Genomic DNA, 15,599 nt, shown 5'->3' on the forward strand with positions numbered 1-15,599 from the left:
TTTTTGCTTTGAACAGTGTGTGTGGTATACATATATATATATATATATATATGTATACACACACACACGCACATATAAAAAAGGAAGAAAAAAATAAAATAATTACAAAAATCTATGAAAAGAAAACAAGGGATGTCTGAAGAACTGGCACAAAGTGTACTACTACACCTGCCAATTCTAGCTATTCAGCTTGCACACGTCAAGACAACATTTTTTGCCAAGAATAATATTGTCTGAAAAGTCTATTGAGGCACATTGACTAGATTTCAGAGTGTCCTTTTAAGCTCAAACTTTGAAATCATCATGTTCAGACAAGGTCCTATGTCATCATAAACCTAGCCAAGGCCTCTGCAATATGATCCTTTTTTAAAAAACAAGATTATTTTACCTGGTGTGGTTTGTTCTGTCCTAAAGGTAGTTAAGTAATATTTTTAGCCTTGTTGTAATATTACTGGGTAGGATCCACATTGACACATCAGAAAATTCAATAATCAAATTCTCTTTTCCTTTCAGAGGCATCAATTATGTGGGCAAAAAGGCACTGCATATGACTGGAAAAGTTTCAAGACAAAAAAAAAAAAAAAAAAAAGCCATGATAAGATGATTTGCTTTATCTAAGAAAATTCAAATTCTGAACATTTTTATATTTATGGCCCATCCCAAAGGAGTTAGAATGCAAAGATGAATAAAACAGAATCTGGCAATGTATTATAAACTCAATAACATGTATCTGAACATTTCATAATACAATACAGGTTTGTAACTGACTACTTGCTGAAATGAGTAATAAGTCTTATTTGAAATTAACACAAGAAAGTGTTTTTTTCTGATATTTGCAGGATTTTGAAAATTCTACCATTTTCACACAATCCCATAAATTTTGTGTGACAATGGTAGAATTTTCAAAATCCTGCAAATATCAGAAAAAAAACACTTTGTGTTAATTTCAAATAAGACTTATTACTCATTTCAGCAAGTAGTCAGTTACAAATCTGTATTGTATTATGAAATGTTCAGATACATGTTGAGTTTTGTTTACAAAAGTTAAAAATTTTTTATCTCACTTAAATGCGGAATCTAAAAAATCTGAAGACTAGAATGGTGATTGTTGCCAGGGGCTTAGGGGGTAGAAGAAATGGGGAGATGCTGATCAAAGGTAATAAACTTTCAATTATATGATGAATAAATTCTAAAGATCTGATGTAGAACATGGTGACTACAGTTAATATACGGTACACTTAAAATCTGCTGTGACAAATTTTACATATAGATCTTAAATGTTCTTACTACCAAAAAATAACTCCGTAAGGAAATAGATGTGGTAATTCATCTTACTGTGGTAATCTTCTCACAATATATACTTATTACAAGACATCATGCTATGTACTTTAAAATTATACAATGCTATTTATGAATTTAAATTTATGAATTTATTTACTTACATTTATACAGTGCTATCAATGCAGCTGGGAAAAATTACAAGACTTCTAAAATTAGACATGATTACACAAGTGAGTACCAATGAACCTATGGAAGCAGGGAACTATGTCACATCTCACATGCTTCTATACTAAATCCAGTTTGTCTATCACATAAGCACAGAATACCACAAACAACTCAAAACCAGCAAGGTAGTATAATTATTATACACCAAATTCTTACTTCAATTTTTAAGTCCCAGAATTCTACTGAAAACCACAATAAAAATATATATTGCTATACAATATGTATATCTTTATGGAGCCACAGTGAATGTAATGTGAACATTACAGTAAATTACATTAAATTACAGTAAATGTGAACAGGAAACCAGGAAGTTGTTGTCCAACTACGATTTAGGTGAAACATGCACTCATTCAAATGCAGGTATGTAGGAGAAACTCTTAGGGACATCAAGTATTTACTTCCATGAGGGTCTAAAAACTGACTATGTTGGTATTAGTATGTGACCGCAAAAGAACTCTGTAGAAGCAGATCTAGCAATCCACAACAAAATACCCATACTTCTCTTACACTGTTTTCTTAGTATGTATTCTACAATGAAGAGTTCTCAAAAAAAAAAAAAAAAATTTCAAGTTCTAAGCAGAGAAAAATACTATTATCACCAAGTAAAAATAATGGAAGTAAGCTTTTTGCATAATCTAGGGTTCTTGCCATTCACCTCTAACTTGCAAAAGAGGCCATCTTTAATTAATACTAGAGAACAAGCAGTCTTTAAATATGCGTACCTAAAGGCTATGCACACCAGCAGATCTATACAAGGATGAGTATTTTCTTTCCAAAAACATAAAAAAGTACCACAAATTATTTAAAGCTGATCCAGAGAGCAGGCTTCTTAGAAAATAAAACTCTCTACATACTTTTTCTCTAAAAAATGAGGGTTGTATATCTGTCATATATATCAGGGTCAATTTTCTAAGAGAATGGTTTGCCTGGGGCTCTGTTATCACAAAGTTTCTTTGTAACATTTACAAACTCTAAAAAAAGTATCACAGGTATTATAAAATCTCCTAAACCAAGGAAGGCTTGGCTGCTTTTGTTCCTTACCTGAAAGTAGCCATTAATCTTAAAAATTTCTTTGGGATAGACCATATAAAGTTGGGGCCAGCACCTGTAGTCGTTTTGAATGCCCCTCTTCTTCCAGAGACTGTTATTTGAAAGACCATGATTTAAAAGCTGGAAAAGGCGACATAGATATAATCTCTGCTGATAAAATCAAAGCAGAAGACAAATTAGTCTACAAGTCTTAAATTACTAAGGAGTTATTACCAGTCTTGAACTGTGGTGTTTTACAAGCTAATTGCTACAATCAATAAGGACTCATTTATTGTCCAGTTGAAACCTTAGCCATAAAACCTAAAACCTCCAACCTCTTCAAGAGATTTCACTGTTCCATATCAACTCTAACTAGACCTAGATATTTGGGCATTCATTAATTATTTATTTGCAAGATATTGTTTACTTCTCTGAACTTCCCACACATCACTAAATGATGCAGCTGGATATGATTGTAACTGGTACTTAACAGTGAACTAGGTTCTTCCCTGGTAGTCCAGTGGTTAAGACACCATGCTTCCAACATAGGGAGTGTGCATTTGATCCTTGGTCAGGGAACTAAGATCCTACATGCTGCACAGTGCAGCCTAAGTAAAATTTAAAGGAAGTGTCCTGGGACCCATACTCTACCACTCATTTAAAAATTTGTAAATACTTACTCACTGGTAGGGAATGATGATTTACTCCAGGATCATGTCATCTCTCTGACCAGACAGGCACAAGGACACTATGTCCAAAAAGGTCATCAACTGAAATAAGCTTGCAAGGAAGGAAGAACCTTCCCATTTCAAATACTTTGACTGAAGAAACAAAATCTAATCCAGTATCAGTTTCCTTCTATAAGATGGCCTTACAAGGCATCACATCCCTACTTTCCTTTGAGTATATATGGCATGATAAAGTAGAGGGGTCAGTATAAAGTTTATTATGTGATACCAGCCAGTGCACAAAGTCAAAATTGTTAAGCTAAAACAACTATCACAACCGTTTTACCATAAGACATAAAGACAAAATAATTTAAATGAGTTGGTTAACAGGATTTACCTCATCCATAATAACTTCAAGACCAGAAAAATCCCAATCTTAATTCTGACCTCTAAAAAACATCAAAAGGCAAAAAATGTACAACAGTACCTCACAGTTTAATTGCTCTATGCATTTATTAGCTAATATTAATGGAGCAGAGGGGACAAAAGCTCACAAACATTTCACACATTTCACAAGCTGCATTGCAGGACAAAAAGTGACTAAGAAGGATCAACAGTATCCTAGGGTCTTGGTGGACGCATTCCTGGGGGAGGTGGACCTTGAAAAGAAAAAGCAAAATTCCATGAGATCATAAAAAAATAGACAAACATAAATATTCAGGGGCCTGGCTAGTACCACTGAGAAAATTATTAATACTCACTCACCTCTTATCCCTGGTGGAGGGGGTCTCATTCCTGGAGGGGGCATGCCTATTGGCGTCCCACGAGTAGGAGGAAGCCCAATTGGTGGGCCCATGGGTGGTCTCATACCAGGTGGAGGAGCCATAATTCCTAGAAAGAAAAATGGCAGGAAAAAAAAAGCACATAAATCAGCTAAGATGGTAGCATAAAGCACAAGATAATAGTTAAATAAGCCAGGTACTAAGTAAAGAGTTGAACAAACTTCTCCTTGACCATTGCTACGGCAGATCATCCCAATTCAAGAGTCCATAGTTTTCACTAAAAATCAATGGCCAAAAGTGAAAACATATTCCAAGCTCCTAGTTAGGGAGTTAGGCTGGGCCTTAATTTAGTATCTTCTTAAAGAGTGCTTTTGGTCATCATAATTTTATTTCACAGATCCACATCTGTATCTAAGAACCAAATTCTTTTAGCAATCTTCTTAGAACCAAATTCTCCATCGATTCCTTACCTGGAGGTGGGGTTGCTCGACCAACAGGTGTAGGTGCAGTCCCCCGTCCTGGTGGATACTGAGTTGGAGCTCCAGCAATGCTGGCAGTAGCAGCAACTGCAGCAGCTGCTACAGTGCCTCTTCCCTGTGGGGTCATTACCTGAGAAAGAACGCACAGACAGGCAGTAAATATAAACACTTTCTCACATCATTCAAATACAGAAAAGGCTGATCATACACTATTTATTAAACACAAAGTAATTATAGCAATTCTGCACTTCTCCCATTTTTCTCATTTAAGGCGCACTATCACCACTATCACACTCTCCTTTAAAATGAACATGTCCGCTTTTAACCTCATCAGCCCTTTGCATTCTCAACTCTGGTTTATCCATCCATATTCCTCTTCGCTCATCAGTGCTGAGTTACTGCTATCATGGTGGCTTCATAATGTATATTTGTACCTCTCTTCCCTCTACAGCATATACTGCTTTACACAGTACAGGATGTTCACTCAGTTTTTTCCATCTCCTCAGTATCAGATTCCAGGTACTTTCTCTCAATAACACTCCTGGTGCCTCACCTGTTGAGATGGCCCCCCAACCCCTCGGACAGGGCCTGCTAATCCAGCAGGAGCCTGGGGAATTGGAACACCAGCTGGAACGCCTCTGCCAGCTGCCCTGCCAACCCCAGGGCCCCCTGCAGCTCCAGCAAGTGGTACCCGAGCAATGCCAGTCTGAAACAAAAAAATACATATATAGCTTGAAATCAAATTTATGAAAGCTATCTATCAATAATCATTCCTAAATAATTACCTCTTTTCAACATTTTCCCATATAACCTATCTCATATGAGGTTCTATATTGAAAACAGCATCAAGAGAAGCATCCTACAGACTAGATGTATACTAGTCAAATTGGGAACCCATATATTTTTCACTTTTTCAGGATCCTATCAAGAGAAAATAAATCAGCACTCCTACCCGTAACTAGATTGTAGTTAGCACATAGAATAACTCATTAGAATATGCTTAATCTCCCATTATAGACAAACAAGAACTTACATCAAGTGCTAGGCACATTTTGACAAAGGTATAGTGTACTCTGTCTCTGTTGTACACTCATTTAGCAAATAATTCAAATACTGTGATTCCCTCCCACTTTAACGTTCTGTCCTGTCCTACATCTTTCTTACATCTTTGGGGGGTGGTCCCTCCACAGTCATGGAAACCAAGTTCTCCCCACGCAACAACACCAGACCCAAAACTCGCTTTTCTTCACGCTCTGGCTGCTTAGCATTCTTTGGCCTATAAATGGGAAGAAAATTTTAGTATGGTAAGTTATGGATCGACTCCCTAACATTTTTATAGATAATTACATATCAAGACAGTAATCCATGCCCTGATAGTCATGCTCAGTTACTGAGTTGTGACAAAAACAAAGAAAACTAGACTTGATATATAAAGGTGAGCTCTTTTCCTACCATACATCAAACTTCCAGATATTCCCTCAATGTTGTACTATAGCAAAACTAATTTCTTCTTTGTGAAACACAGATGCAAATAACATTGCTAAGATTCTTTTAATGGTTGTTGCTATTGTTCAACTGGTAAGTCATGCCGACTCTGTGGCCCCAGGAACTGCAGCACAATATATTTTTCCTATCTTTCAATGTCTCCCAGAGTTTGTTCAAACTCATTCCCATTGAGTCGGTGATACCATCCAATCATCTCATCCTGTCACCCTCTTCTCCTCCTGCCCTCAATCTTTTCCAGCATAAGGGTCTTTACTGACAGCAAAACTTGGAATTTTATCTTCTTCCTTCCAGTTTTACTGACATAAAATTGACAAACCATACTGTGTTAACTTTAAGGTGTATAGCACAATGACTTATTTCATGAAATGACTACCACAATAATTTTAGTGGACCTCCAACATGTCTTACAGATACCAAAAAAAAAAGTTTTTCCTTGAAAACTCTTTTAACAACTTTCATATATAACATACAGCACTGTTAATCTCATTTCTCATGCTGTGCATTACATCCCTTATACCTAATTATCTTAAAAATGGAAGTTCATAATTTTTAACCACTTTCATCCAATTCGCCCCACCATGCCCTGCCTCTGGCAGCCACAAATTTGATCTCGTTTTCTGAATTTGTTTCTGAAGTATAATTGACCTACAACACTGCATTATTTTCTAATGCACTACACAGTAATTCAATTATTTCTATTATAAGGAGATCATTATAAAGTGATCAACACTGGCTAAGACTTTGAAGACAGGCAACATTGAAACTTCAAGTTTTCATGTTAAAATGGGAATTAAATCATTTTTAACTAAATAAGTAAATATTGATGACAGACAACTGAAATAAGAGATGAGAACAGCAACAGGCAGTAACAGCCTAATAGCAGACACCTGCTTATTCCTAGACTTACCACATACTATATAACCATGGGAAGCGGCTTCCCAGGTGGTGCTAGTGGTAAAGAACCCATCTGTCAATGCAGGAGACATAAGAGATGTAGGTCTGAGTTCTGGAAGATGGCAACCTACTCCAGTGTTCTTGTCAGGAGAATCTCATGGACAGAGCAGCCTGGCAGGCTACAGTCCATGAGGTGGCAAAGAGTCGGACACAACCAAAGTGACTGAGTATGCATGGATATAATCAGGGGAAATCTTTTTGAACCTTTGTTAGTCTAATTTCCTCATGTGTCAGCAGCAAAAATCATATATGCATACAGCTTCTACCATATAACATAGATAGTGCCTTTTTTAGGTGAAATTATCCCTAAAACTTACTGAAGAATGAGACATAAATTAAGGATACACCTAAAGCACTCTCAATTGTCTTTAGTATTTATCAAAGTTGTAATTTTTAAAAATAGTTTTCAGTAAAAATGTAGATTATTTAAACAAAACCTAACACTGATCATTAACTTAGCATTCATCATCTAGAATTTCTGAAATGATCCAACTTCATATGCAGGAAGAAAATTAAGAATAAATAAAAACAAAAAGACAAGGAATATGTTATGGATTCTATTAAGATTTGAGAACAGACGTGTATAGCAAGCAGGGAAAGCATCATCACCTTTCTCTTCATACAGAAACTTCTAAGTGAATTGGTCAAATGAAATTTTTGGACAATGTATCATCAACTGTGGGAACAGAAGATATCAAGCCAATGGTCAATATAAATTCTACCCCTAGATAAGAGCCTCAAACAAAACCATTTTGAACATCTAGAGATATTACAAGCACTGACCCAAATACTCTGAATGAAAAGTCAATTGAGTATAATGCCTCTGGGATCTCCCAAGTGCCACGCTCTTTTTGTTAAAGGAAGCTCCTCAAACACAGGTGCAAAGAGGATTGTGTTATAGGTAAGGCACAAGCATAGTGAAGTTATTTCTGGAGAAAGAGCATGGATAAACCCCCAAAACAAATAAGCAAGGGAGATTAGAAGCTGATGCCAAATCAACACTGACCACGTGAGTTCAGACAAAACAAGGGGCAGGCAAAGAGGCTGGCTGAACAACTGCTAGACCAGGCCTGAACTATTCTATTCTCATTTCAAGTCCTCAACCATGAAGAGTAATTGTGACTCTTACAATTCCTTCGATCTCAATTTTCTAAATAAATATATATTGTTATTCTGAGAGTAGCATACAGCTTTTTTCCTCAGTTTTAGTTCATAATTGTAGTTTCGAAATTAAAATAAAAAATAAAAATAATAAAACAGTAGTGTGGATACAGTGACTCTAATACTTGGAGATTCATCCAATTCAGAGATGAAACCAGGACAGGACTGCCATTTTTCCTGTCTCCTTCAGCAGGTACCCTAACTACTTACTTTACCCTCCTTTACCTTAAACTGTTCTGCCTCTCCCTCAGGACCCCACTGCCCAAACCCAAAGTGGCCTTACTTGATCTTCCTGAACTCATCACAATCACAGAGGATCAAGTTCATATGCTTGTCAAAAGCCTTAAAGGTGCCAATGAAGATACGACCATCTTGCAGGATACATCTCATCCTATAGTCAATGTGCTGCAGCATCTTGCTACTCTTTCCCACAGTCTGGAAGGAGTAAGATAAGAGTTAGTCATTATTTTGTCTGCAGCTACTTTCTAACCCTTTCCTGTTTCTTCCCCACTCCTATACCAATCCAAATTTGGCTGCTTTCTTAACAAAAACATCATGCAGTCAATCTTTTCTTACCTTACCTTTAGGATACTAAATTTGGACCCAGGACCACTTATACTCCTCTATGGAATAGTCTACTTTTCAGAATCCCTATGTAGTTTTCCACTGCCCTAAATATATGATATCCCCAATAGATTCCCAAACCCAGTTCTCTCTTTTAGCATACCATCATTCTAATCCCTGTCCTTTCCCAATTCGAATCCCAAATCTCACTCTCCTACAGAGTACTTGATCCTGAGGACTATTTCTTTTCCCACTAGACACCTAGACAATTGGTGGGAAATTCCTATCTCCATCAAAAACTTGGCAGTTTCCGTCAACCCAATGTAAACATAATGTATTATTTTTCGGTTCTCTTTTAAAGGCCTCTATCCTAGTTTACACCTCACCTCTTATATCATTCAGAACTTTCATCAGTGTTCCTCAAACTTTTATTTTTTTGTAAAGGTGCCACTAAGGCACCTTTTAAGAAGATTTTCATCCCAAGTGACCACTCCACTGAAATTTTAATATGCAGAAATACTATTTCCATACTGTGGACCTCTGGAAGACCCCAAACCACTGTAAAAATCTAAGATTCTTCTCATTCATCAAAAACTAATTTTCAGTTCCTTTGGATATCCTTCCCATTAATAATATATGTTCTTGGTTACCTAAACTTAAACAGAGCCACAAAACGGATCAGGATGCTGTATCTCTCTAGACTGCTTTCCTTTGTACCAATCAAGCCTCAAAGACCTCCATTTTTCTTCCCCACTGATTCCAAGCCTGTTCCTCGGCTGTGGCTTTGCTGGACCATCCATTTTCAAAGTAGACTTTTCAATCTATTGAAATCTGACCTCTTGAGTCCCCCATCTGCAGGTGATCCCTCACCACTGTAAATACGACCAAAAATTCTGTTCTGTCTTTCTTCGCAATGCAAGATCTCTATAACAGGACAACATACAGAGGTTTTCTACAGTTTTTATCCAATGCAATGAGGTATCATCACTATAGATTAATTCCCTATTAAGAACCCTGAAACACCTCACACTCTGGAAATCCAACATATTTAGAGAGTAGCTTCTCTCCCCTCTACCCTAATAAACATCTTACCATGATTGCTGTTCCACCAAATTCAATGTCCACAGGAAAGTTTCAGGATCCTTAAGACCTAAGGGAAGGCTACAGATAAAGGTATGACGCAGGTTCTCTTACAAACAATGCAAGCTGAGGCAGAAGCTTCAAATAGTAGATGGAGCCTGCAGAGGAAAGCATGATCAAGCTGCACCACATCTACCATGGTTTAAAACAGGCAGAAAATCTTGCATGAAAAGTACTATTTGAGATACTCAAAATCACTCCATTTCATTCTTATATCCACCAATTAAACACCAAATTTCACTATTTGATGACCTTATCTCCCATTTTTTGCACACCTGTAAGTTACCAGTTTGTTGAATGTAATTTTACACAGAAATTCTTAAAAGTTTCAAAAATAAGCTTAATTTTCTATTAATATTCCCAAAACATAGTATTCTCTTTTTCCATCCTTATTCTAAGGTGTTTGATTCTCTGGTCACAAATTAATACCAAGTAATCTCAACTTCAACATTTTGGTATTCCTAAGTTTCTCCATTTGAATTCCTCCTGAGTTAGCCCAGATTTTGCTCCTTGGCTAAACCACCTAAATGCTTTAAACCACAATGTTACCTCCCCCCACCCAGCCAAAGTCCCTTCAGAATAATGCTAGGAAATATCTCTTCACTATGAATGTAATATATTGTCACGTACCTGCTTAAGATGTCCTTTGTCAAAAGGCGACATACAACTACTGAATGCTTACATGTATGTACAATCAACTTTCTTAGTAATCAAAGAAACAAGCATTAGAATACAAACATTTCCTCCCGATAAACTTAAGAAAATGCTTCTAGTATGTATGAACCAAACCTAGCCAAAACTAGTAAGTGCTCTCAAACTGCTAATTATATTTAAAAAGCAAACATACACATTATGTTCTTTATGAATGGGAATTTGGTTTTACATAGATCTTCCTGGTGGCTCAGACGGTAAAGTGTCTGTCTGCAATGTGGGAGACCAGGGTTCGATTCCTGGGTCGGGAAGATCCCCTGGAGAAGGAAATGGCAATCCACTCCAGCACTCTTGCCTGGAAAATCCCATGACGGAGGAGCCTGATAGGCTACAGTCCATGGGATCGCAAAGAGTCGGACACGACTGAGCGACTTCACTTTCACTTTGGTTTTACATAAAAGTAACTCATTATCATAAACAAAATCTAGTATAATTGTACTTTCAACAATGCAAACATTTCAAGTAAGATTGTTGTCTCCATTGTTTTCAATAGAGAAGATTTACAAACAGTAACCTGGTTAAGTAATTTACAATCATCTATTTTCTTATGTGAAAATAAAATCATTTAAATAGTGGTTAAGATCTATGACATAATCAAAAAAAGAATGGTGTGTAAAACTATAATAGATTAGAAGAGAGTTTAATGAAGTTATACAAATAGTTCAATAAGGATGGTAAAATGTAGAGGCAGTATTTCCCTACAATTAACAAAATTTCATGTCAGTTCATTACATTTTAAAGAGAACTTGGAGGCTATTAGGTTTTCTAAAAAAAAATAAATAAATAAAATGACCATTATTCAGAATCTCTCTCCCAAGCTTTGTTCTCCACATGCAAACTACCATGCATCCTTTGTGCAGCTTTTTCTGTAAGTCAATCCTACCGTCAATAAATGTAGTTTTTTCTTTTCCAATCTGGATTTCTTTTCTTTTTCTTCTCAGACTGCTAAGGCTAGGACTTTCAAAACTATGTTGAATGATAGTGATAAGAGTGGTAAGAGTGGACTCATCTTATTCCCGACTTTAAAGGAAATGCTTTCAGTTTTTCACCACTGAGGATAACGGTTGCTCTGAGTTGGTCATATATGGCCTTTATTATGTTGAGGTATGTTCCTTCTATGCCTACTCTCTGGTGAGTTTTAATCATAAATGGGTGTTAAATTTCGTAAAAGGCTTTCTCTGCATGTCCTGAGATGATCATGTGATTTTTATCTTTCAATTTGTTAATATGGTGAATCATATTGACTGATTTGTGTATACTGAAGAATCCTTGCATCCCTGGATAAAGCCCACTGTTGGATTCAGTTTGCTAGCATTTAGTTGAGGATTTTTTCATCCGTGTTCATCATTAATTGGCCTGTAATTTCCTTTTTTGTGGCATCTTTGTCTGATTTTGGTAACAGGGTGACATGGTAAGGGACTTAAAATATCCCACTCACACCAATGGACAGATGATCCAGACAGAAAATCAATAAGGAAACACAAGTTTTAACTGATGGATCAGTTAGACCTAGTTGATATCTACAGGGTATTTCATCCAAAAAAATAGACTTCACTTTTTTCTCAAGTGCACATGGAACATTCTCCAGGATAGATCACATCCTGGGTCAGAAATCAAACCCTTGGTAAATTTTTAAAAGTTGAAATCATTTCAAGCATCTTTTCTGATAAGGCTGTAAGACTAGGTACCAACTACATGAAAAGTACTATAAAAAAACACAAACACATGGAGGTTTAACAACAGGCTTCTGATTAACCAACAGATCACTAAAGAAATCAAAAAGGAAATCAAAAAACGTCTAACAAATGACAATGAAAGCACAACTCAAAATCTACTGGACGCAATAAAAGCAGTGCTAAGAGGGAAATTTATAGATATACAAGCCTACTTCAAGAAAAAAGAGACATCAAATAAACAACCTAATGTTACACCTAAAGTCAACTAGAAAAAGAATAACAACAACAAAAAAAACTCAAAGCTAGTAGAAGGAAAGAAATCACAAAGACCAGAGAAGAAACAAATGAAAAAGAAATGGAGACTACAGCAAAATTCATTGCAAAGCTGGTTCTGTGAGAAGATAAAACTGATGATCCCATCAAGAACAAAAGGGAGAAGACTCAAGTCAATAAAATGAAAAATGAAAAAAGAGAAGTTACAACAGACAACACAGAAATACAAAGGGTCATAAGAGAATAGTATGAGCAATTACATGCCAATAATATGGACAAGTTCGAAGAAATGGAACCAATTCTTGGAAAAGTATAATCTTCCAAACCCGAACCAAGAAGAAACAGAAAATATGAACAGACCAATCACAAGCATGCAAATTGAAACTAATAAAAAATCTTCCAACAAACAAAAGCCGAAGTCCAGATGGCTTCACAGGCAAATTCTATCAAAGTTTAGAGAACACCTATTCTGCTCAAACTCTTCCAGAAAATTGCAGAGGAAGAAAAACTCCCCAAATAAATATAATTTTAATCCAAATCCCCAAGAAAAGTTTCAGGCCTATAATTTAAATGTTCTGAATTCTGACAAGATTCTCTATAAAAGAGTAGTCTGTAAACTCAGGAAACCTTGGTATATGTTTGAACCACTAGCAATTTCCACTTTTATGATAGTATATCTAAGATGTAAGATATTCAGCAATCCATGGAGACATAAAGTAAGTTAAGTGGTTATCTGAAATAGAGGGTGGAGTTGGGTAATGAATTAAATGACACAAAGGGATCTTACTCAGGCAACAGAAAACCCTAAAAGGACATGTGGCAATGGCTGTAATGGCAATCTGCTTATAACTGGGCAAATTTTATGGTATATAAAACATACACCAATAAAGCTGTTCTTATACAGTAAATTGTCTGAACCATCAAATAATCTTCAAAGTTGCTAAGATTACATTTAATATTGCCACTAGTGCCTCCAAAGAACAAAAGCAGCTGAATGTTCAATAAGACAGTATTCCTGGCCCTTATTCCCAAATGGAGACATGCTACTAGACAATGAGCCACAGACAGTGATTACCAGGGGAAAAAAAAGAGGGCTGGATATGGATTTTCAAAATTTCACTTAAAGGAAAGAAATGTAATCACAGAAAGGCTTCTGAAATAAAGATTAACATAATAAGCTTCCCTGGTGGATCAGACAGTAAAGAATCTGCCTGCAATGCAGGAGGCCTGAGTTCGATCCCGGCATCAGGAAGATCCCCTAAGAAGGGAATCGCTACCCATTCCAGTATTCTTGCCTGAAGAATTCCATGGATATAGCAGCCCAGTGGGCAATAGTCCATGAGGTCGCAGAGTCAGACATGACTGAGCGACTAACACTTTCACTTTTCAGTGGGAACCAGTATCAAATGAGCATTTAAGGTGGAAATTTGTAGTCAGTCACCTCTCCAATGAAATTTTATAATTCAGAGTCAGGGATTTTACCTTCAAGTGCCAAAAGTTTTCAGAGTCCAGATTTCCCAATTAGACCCATTTCAAATGTTTTATCCTGCTTGGCATTTCAGTGAACACAGACCAAACCAGGTTCATACAGCTTAGCTATTAAGAGATCAACAAATGCAAACAAAGATTTCCTGGTATAGTAGATCATAAGACAAAAGTAAGCCAGTCAGGCCTCTATCTATCCATCTAACCTGTTTGAGGTTCCAAACTCCTCCCACAACCACTATGTTATTACCATGTATAAAAATGCATCTGGGGATTTGAGTCATGGACTAAAGCACTGGAGACCTACAGAATTGGGGACATAAATATGTATTATGTATAAAATAATCCATATAAATAGGAGATAACATTTCACTCAGAATAGGGTTTGAGTAATTGGAGAGGTTAAGAATGGGCTTCTCTTAAAGAGATGGACTTGAAATTTAGAAAGCTATATCTCATTCCTAAATTCAGCATACTCTAACCACGAATCCTTGTGAGAGAAAGGAGATATATTACTTTGTAGAGTGATCAAACGTTATCTCCACAGCAAACAACAAAATGCTTTAAGAGAAAAAAAAAAAAAAAAAAAAAACAAGAGCAGCAATATTACACTGCACTAAGGAATTAGCAGTTATAATAAATTTCCTGATGAAAGTGGACATAAACAACTAAATGGTCCAGGTGGCCTGACTACATCCTGAGACTCCTCAGAAAGAAGAGTTCTCAAACTTTTGAAAAGGGTGGACTTTGAAATGATTAAACTATGTAAATATGTAAAGCTTCCTTAAATCAAAAGATCTGATGGTCAGACTTGGCCAAATAACATACAAAAAATGAGAAGTCACAGAACAATGGTATAGTATTAGTTCCCATTCACCTGATAAAATAGACCCTTCACAGAAAAAAAAAAATGCACAAAAGTCTAACGTGAGAAACACAGCTAAGTGCAAACTATTAATCCACAAAGCAATGCCAGTTAAACCAGAGGAAAACAATCTTTCCATTTTGGAAAGTGTTTGTCAAAGGGGAAAAAAGAGACATCAAAGATGGTACTAAGAAATTATCACTGTAGTAATTATTCTTGAACTTTTGAACTGTGGTGTCGGAGAAGACTCTTGAGAGTTCCCTGGACTGCAAGGAGATCCACCAGTCAATCCTAAAGGAAATCAGTCCTGAATATTCACTGGAAGGACTGATACTGAAGCTGAAACTCCAATACTTGGGCCACCTGATGCGAAGGACTGACTGATTAGAAAAGACCCTGATACTGGGAAAGACTGAAGGCAGAAGGAGAAGGGGAAAACAGAGGATGAGATGGTTGGATGGCATTACTGACTCAATAGTCATGAGTTTGAGTGGACTCCAGGAGTTGGTGATGGACAGGTAAGCCTGGTGTGCTGCAATCCACGGAGTCGCAAAGAGTCAAGACATGACTAAGTGACTGAACTGAACTGAATTATTCTTGATGGTAAATAATGCTTATGTTATTAAAAAGCAACATAACAAAACATTTAAGAACTTACTAATTTTTATACCCTGCATACCCAAACTGAATCCTCATCCTAATAAATTTAAAATACCTAATATACAATATTTTTAAAATGCAGAATATTCATAATAGCATAGCAAACTAGGGGAAAAAAAAACACAAGTACAAAGGAAAAG

The 15,599-nt window shown here is 36.4% G+C and overlaps 1 protein-coding gene and 1 non-coding gene across 2 annotated transcripts; both read right to left on the minus strand.

The window, feature by feature from the left end:
* Nucleotides 1-262: 262 nt before the first annotated feature.
* LOC112581024 lies at nucleotides 263-336 on the minus strand. Its single transcript, XR_003105473.1, has one exon. It is a non-coding gene; the product is annotated as a small nucleolar RNA SNORD107 (small nucleolar RNA).
* Nucleotides 337-3,697: 3,361 nt separating this feature from the next.
* On the minus strand, nucleotides 3,698-9,882 carry SNRPN (small nuclear ribonucleoprotein polypeptide N). The gene is made up of 7 exons (XM_006068844.4): nucleotides 9,742-9,882; nucleotides 8,369-8,520; nucleotides 5,629-5,740; nucleotides 5,018-5,170; nucleotides 4,456-4,594; nucleotides 3,969-4,094; nucleotides 3,698-3,862 (listed from the first exon to the last, which is right to left on the minus strand). The coding sequence occupies exons 1-7, from the start codon at nucleotides 9,742-9,744 to the stop codon at nucleotides 3,825-3,827; spliced, it is 723 nt and encodes a 240-aa protein (XP_006068906.1). The 5' UTR covers nucleotides 9,745-9,882; the 3' UTR covers nucleotides 3,698-3,824.
* Nucleotides 9,883-15,599: the final 5,717 nt, after the last annotated feature.

Source organism: Bubalus bubalis, chromosome 20 (assembly GCF_019923935.1).
Source record: "Bubalus bubalis isolate 160015118507 breed Murrah chromosome 20, NDDB_SH_1, whole genome shotgun sequence".
Taxonomy (NCBI): Eukaryota; Metazoa; Chordata; class Mammalia; order Artiodactyla; family Bovidae; genus Bubalus; species Bubalus bubalis.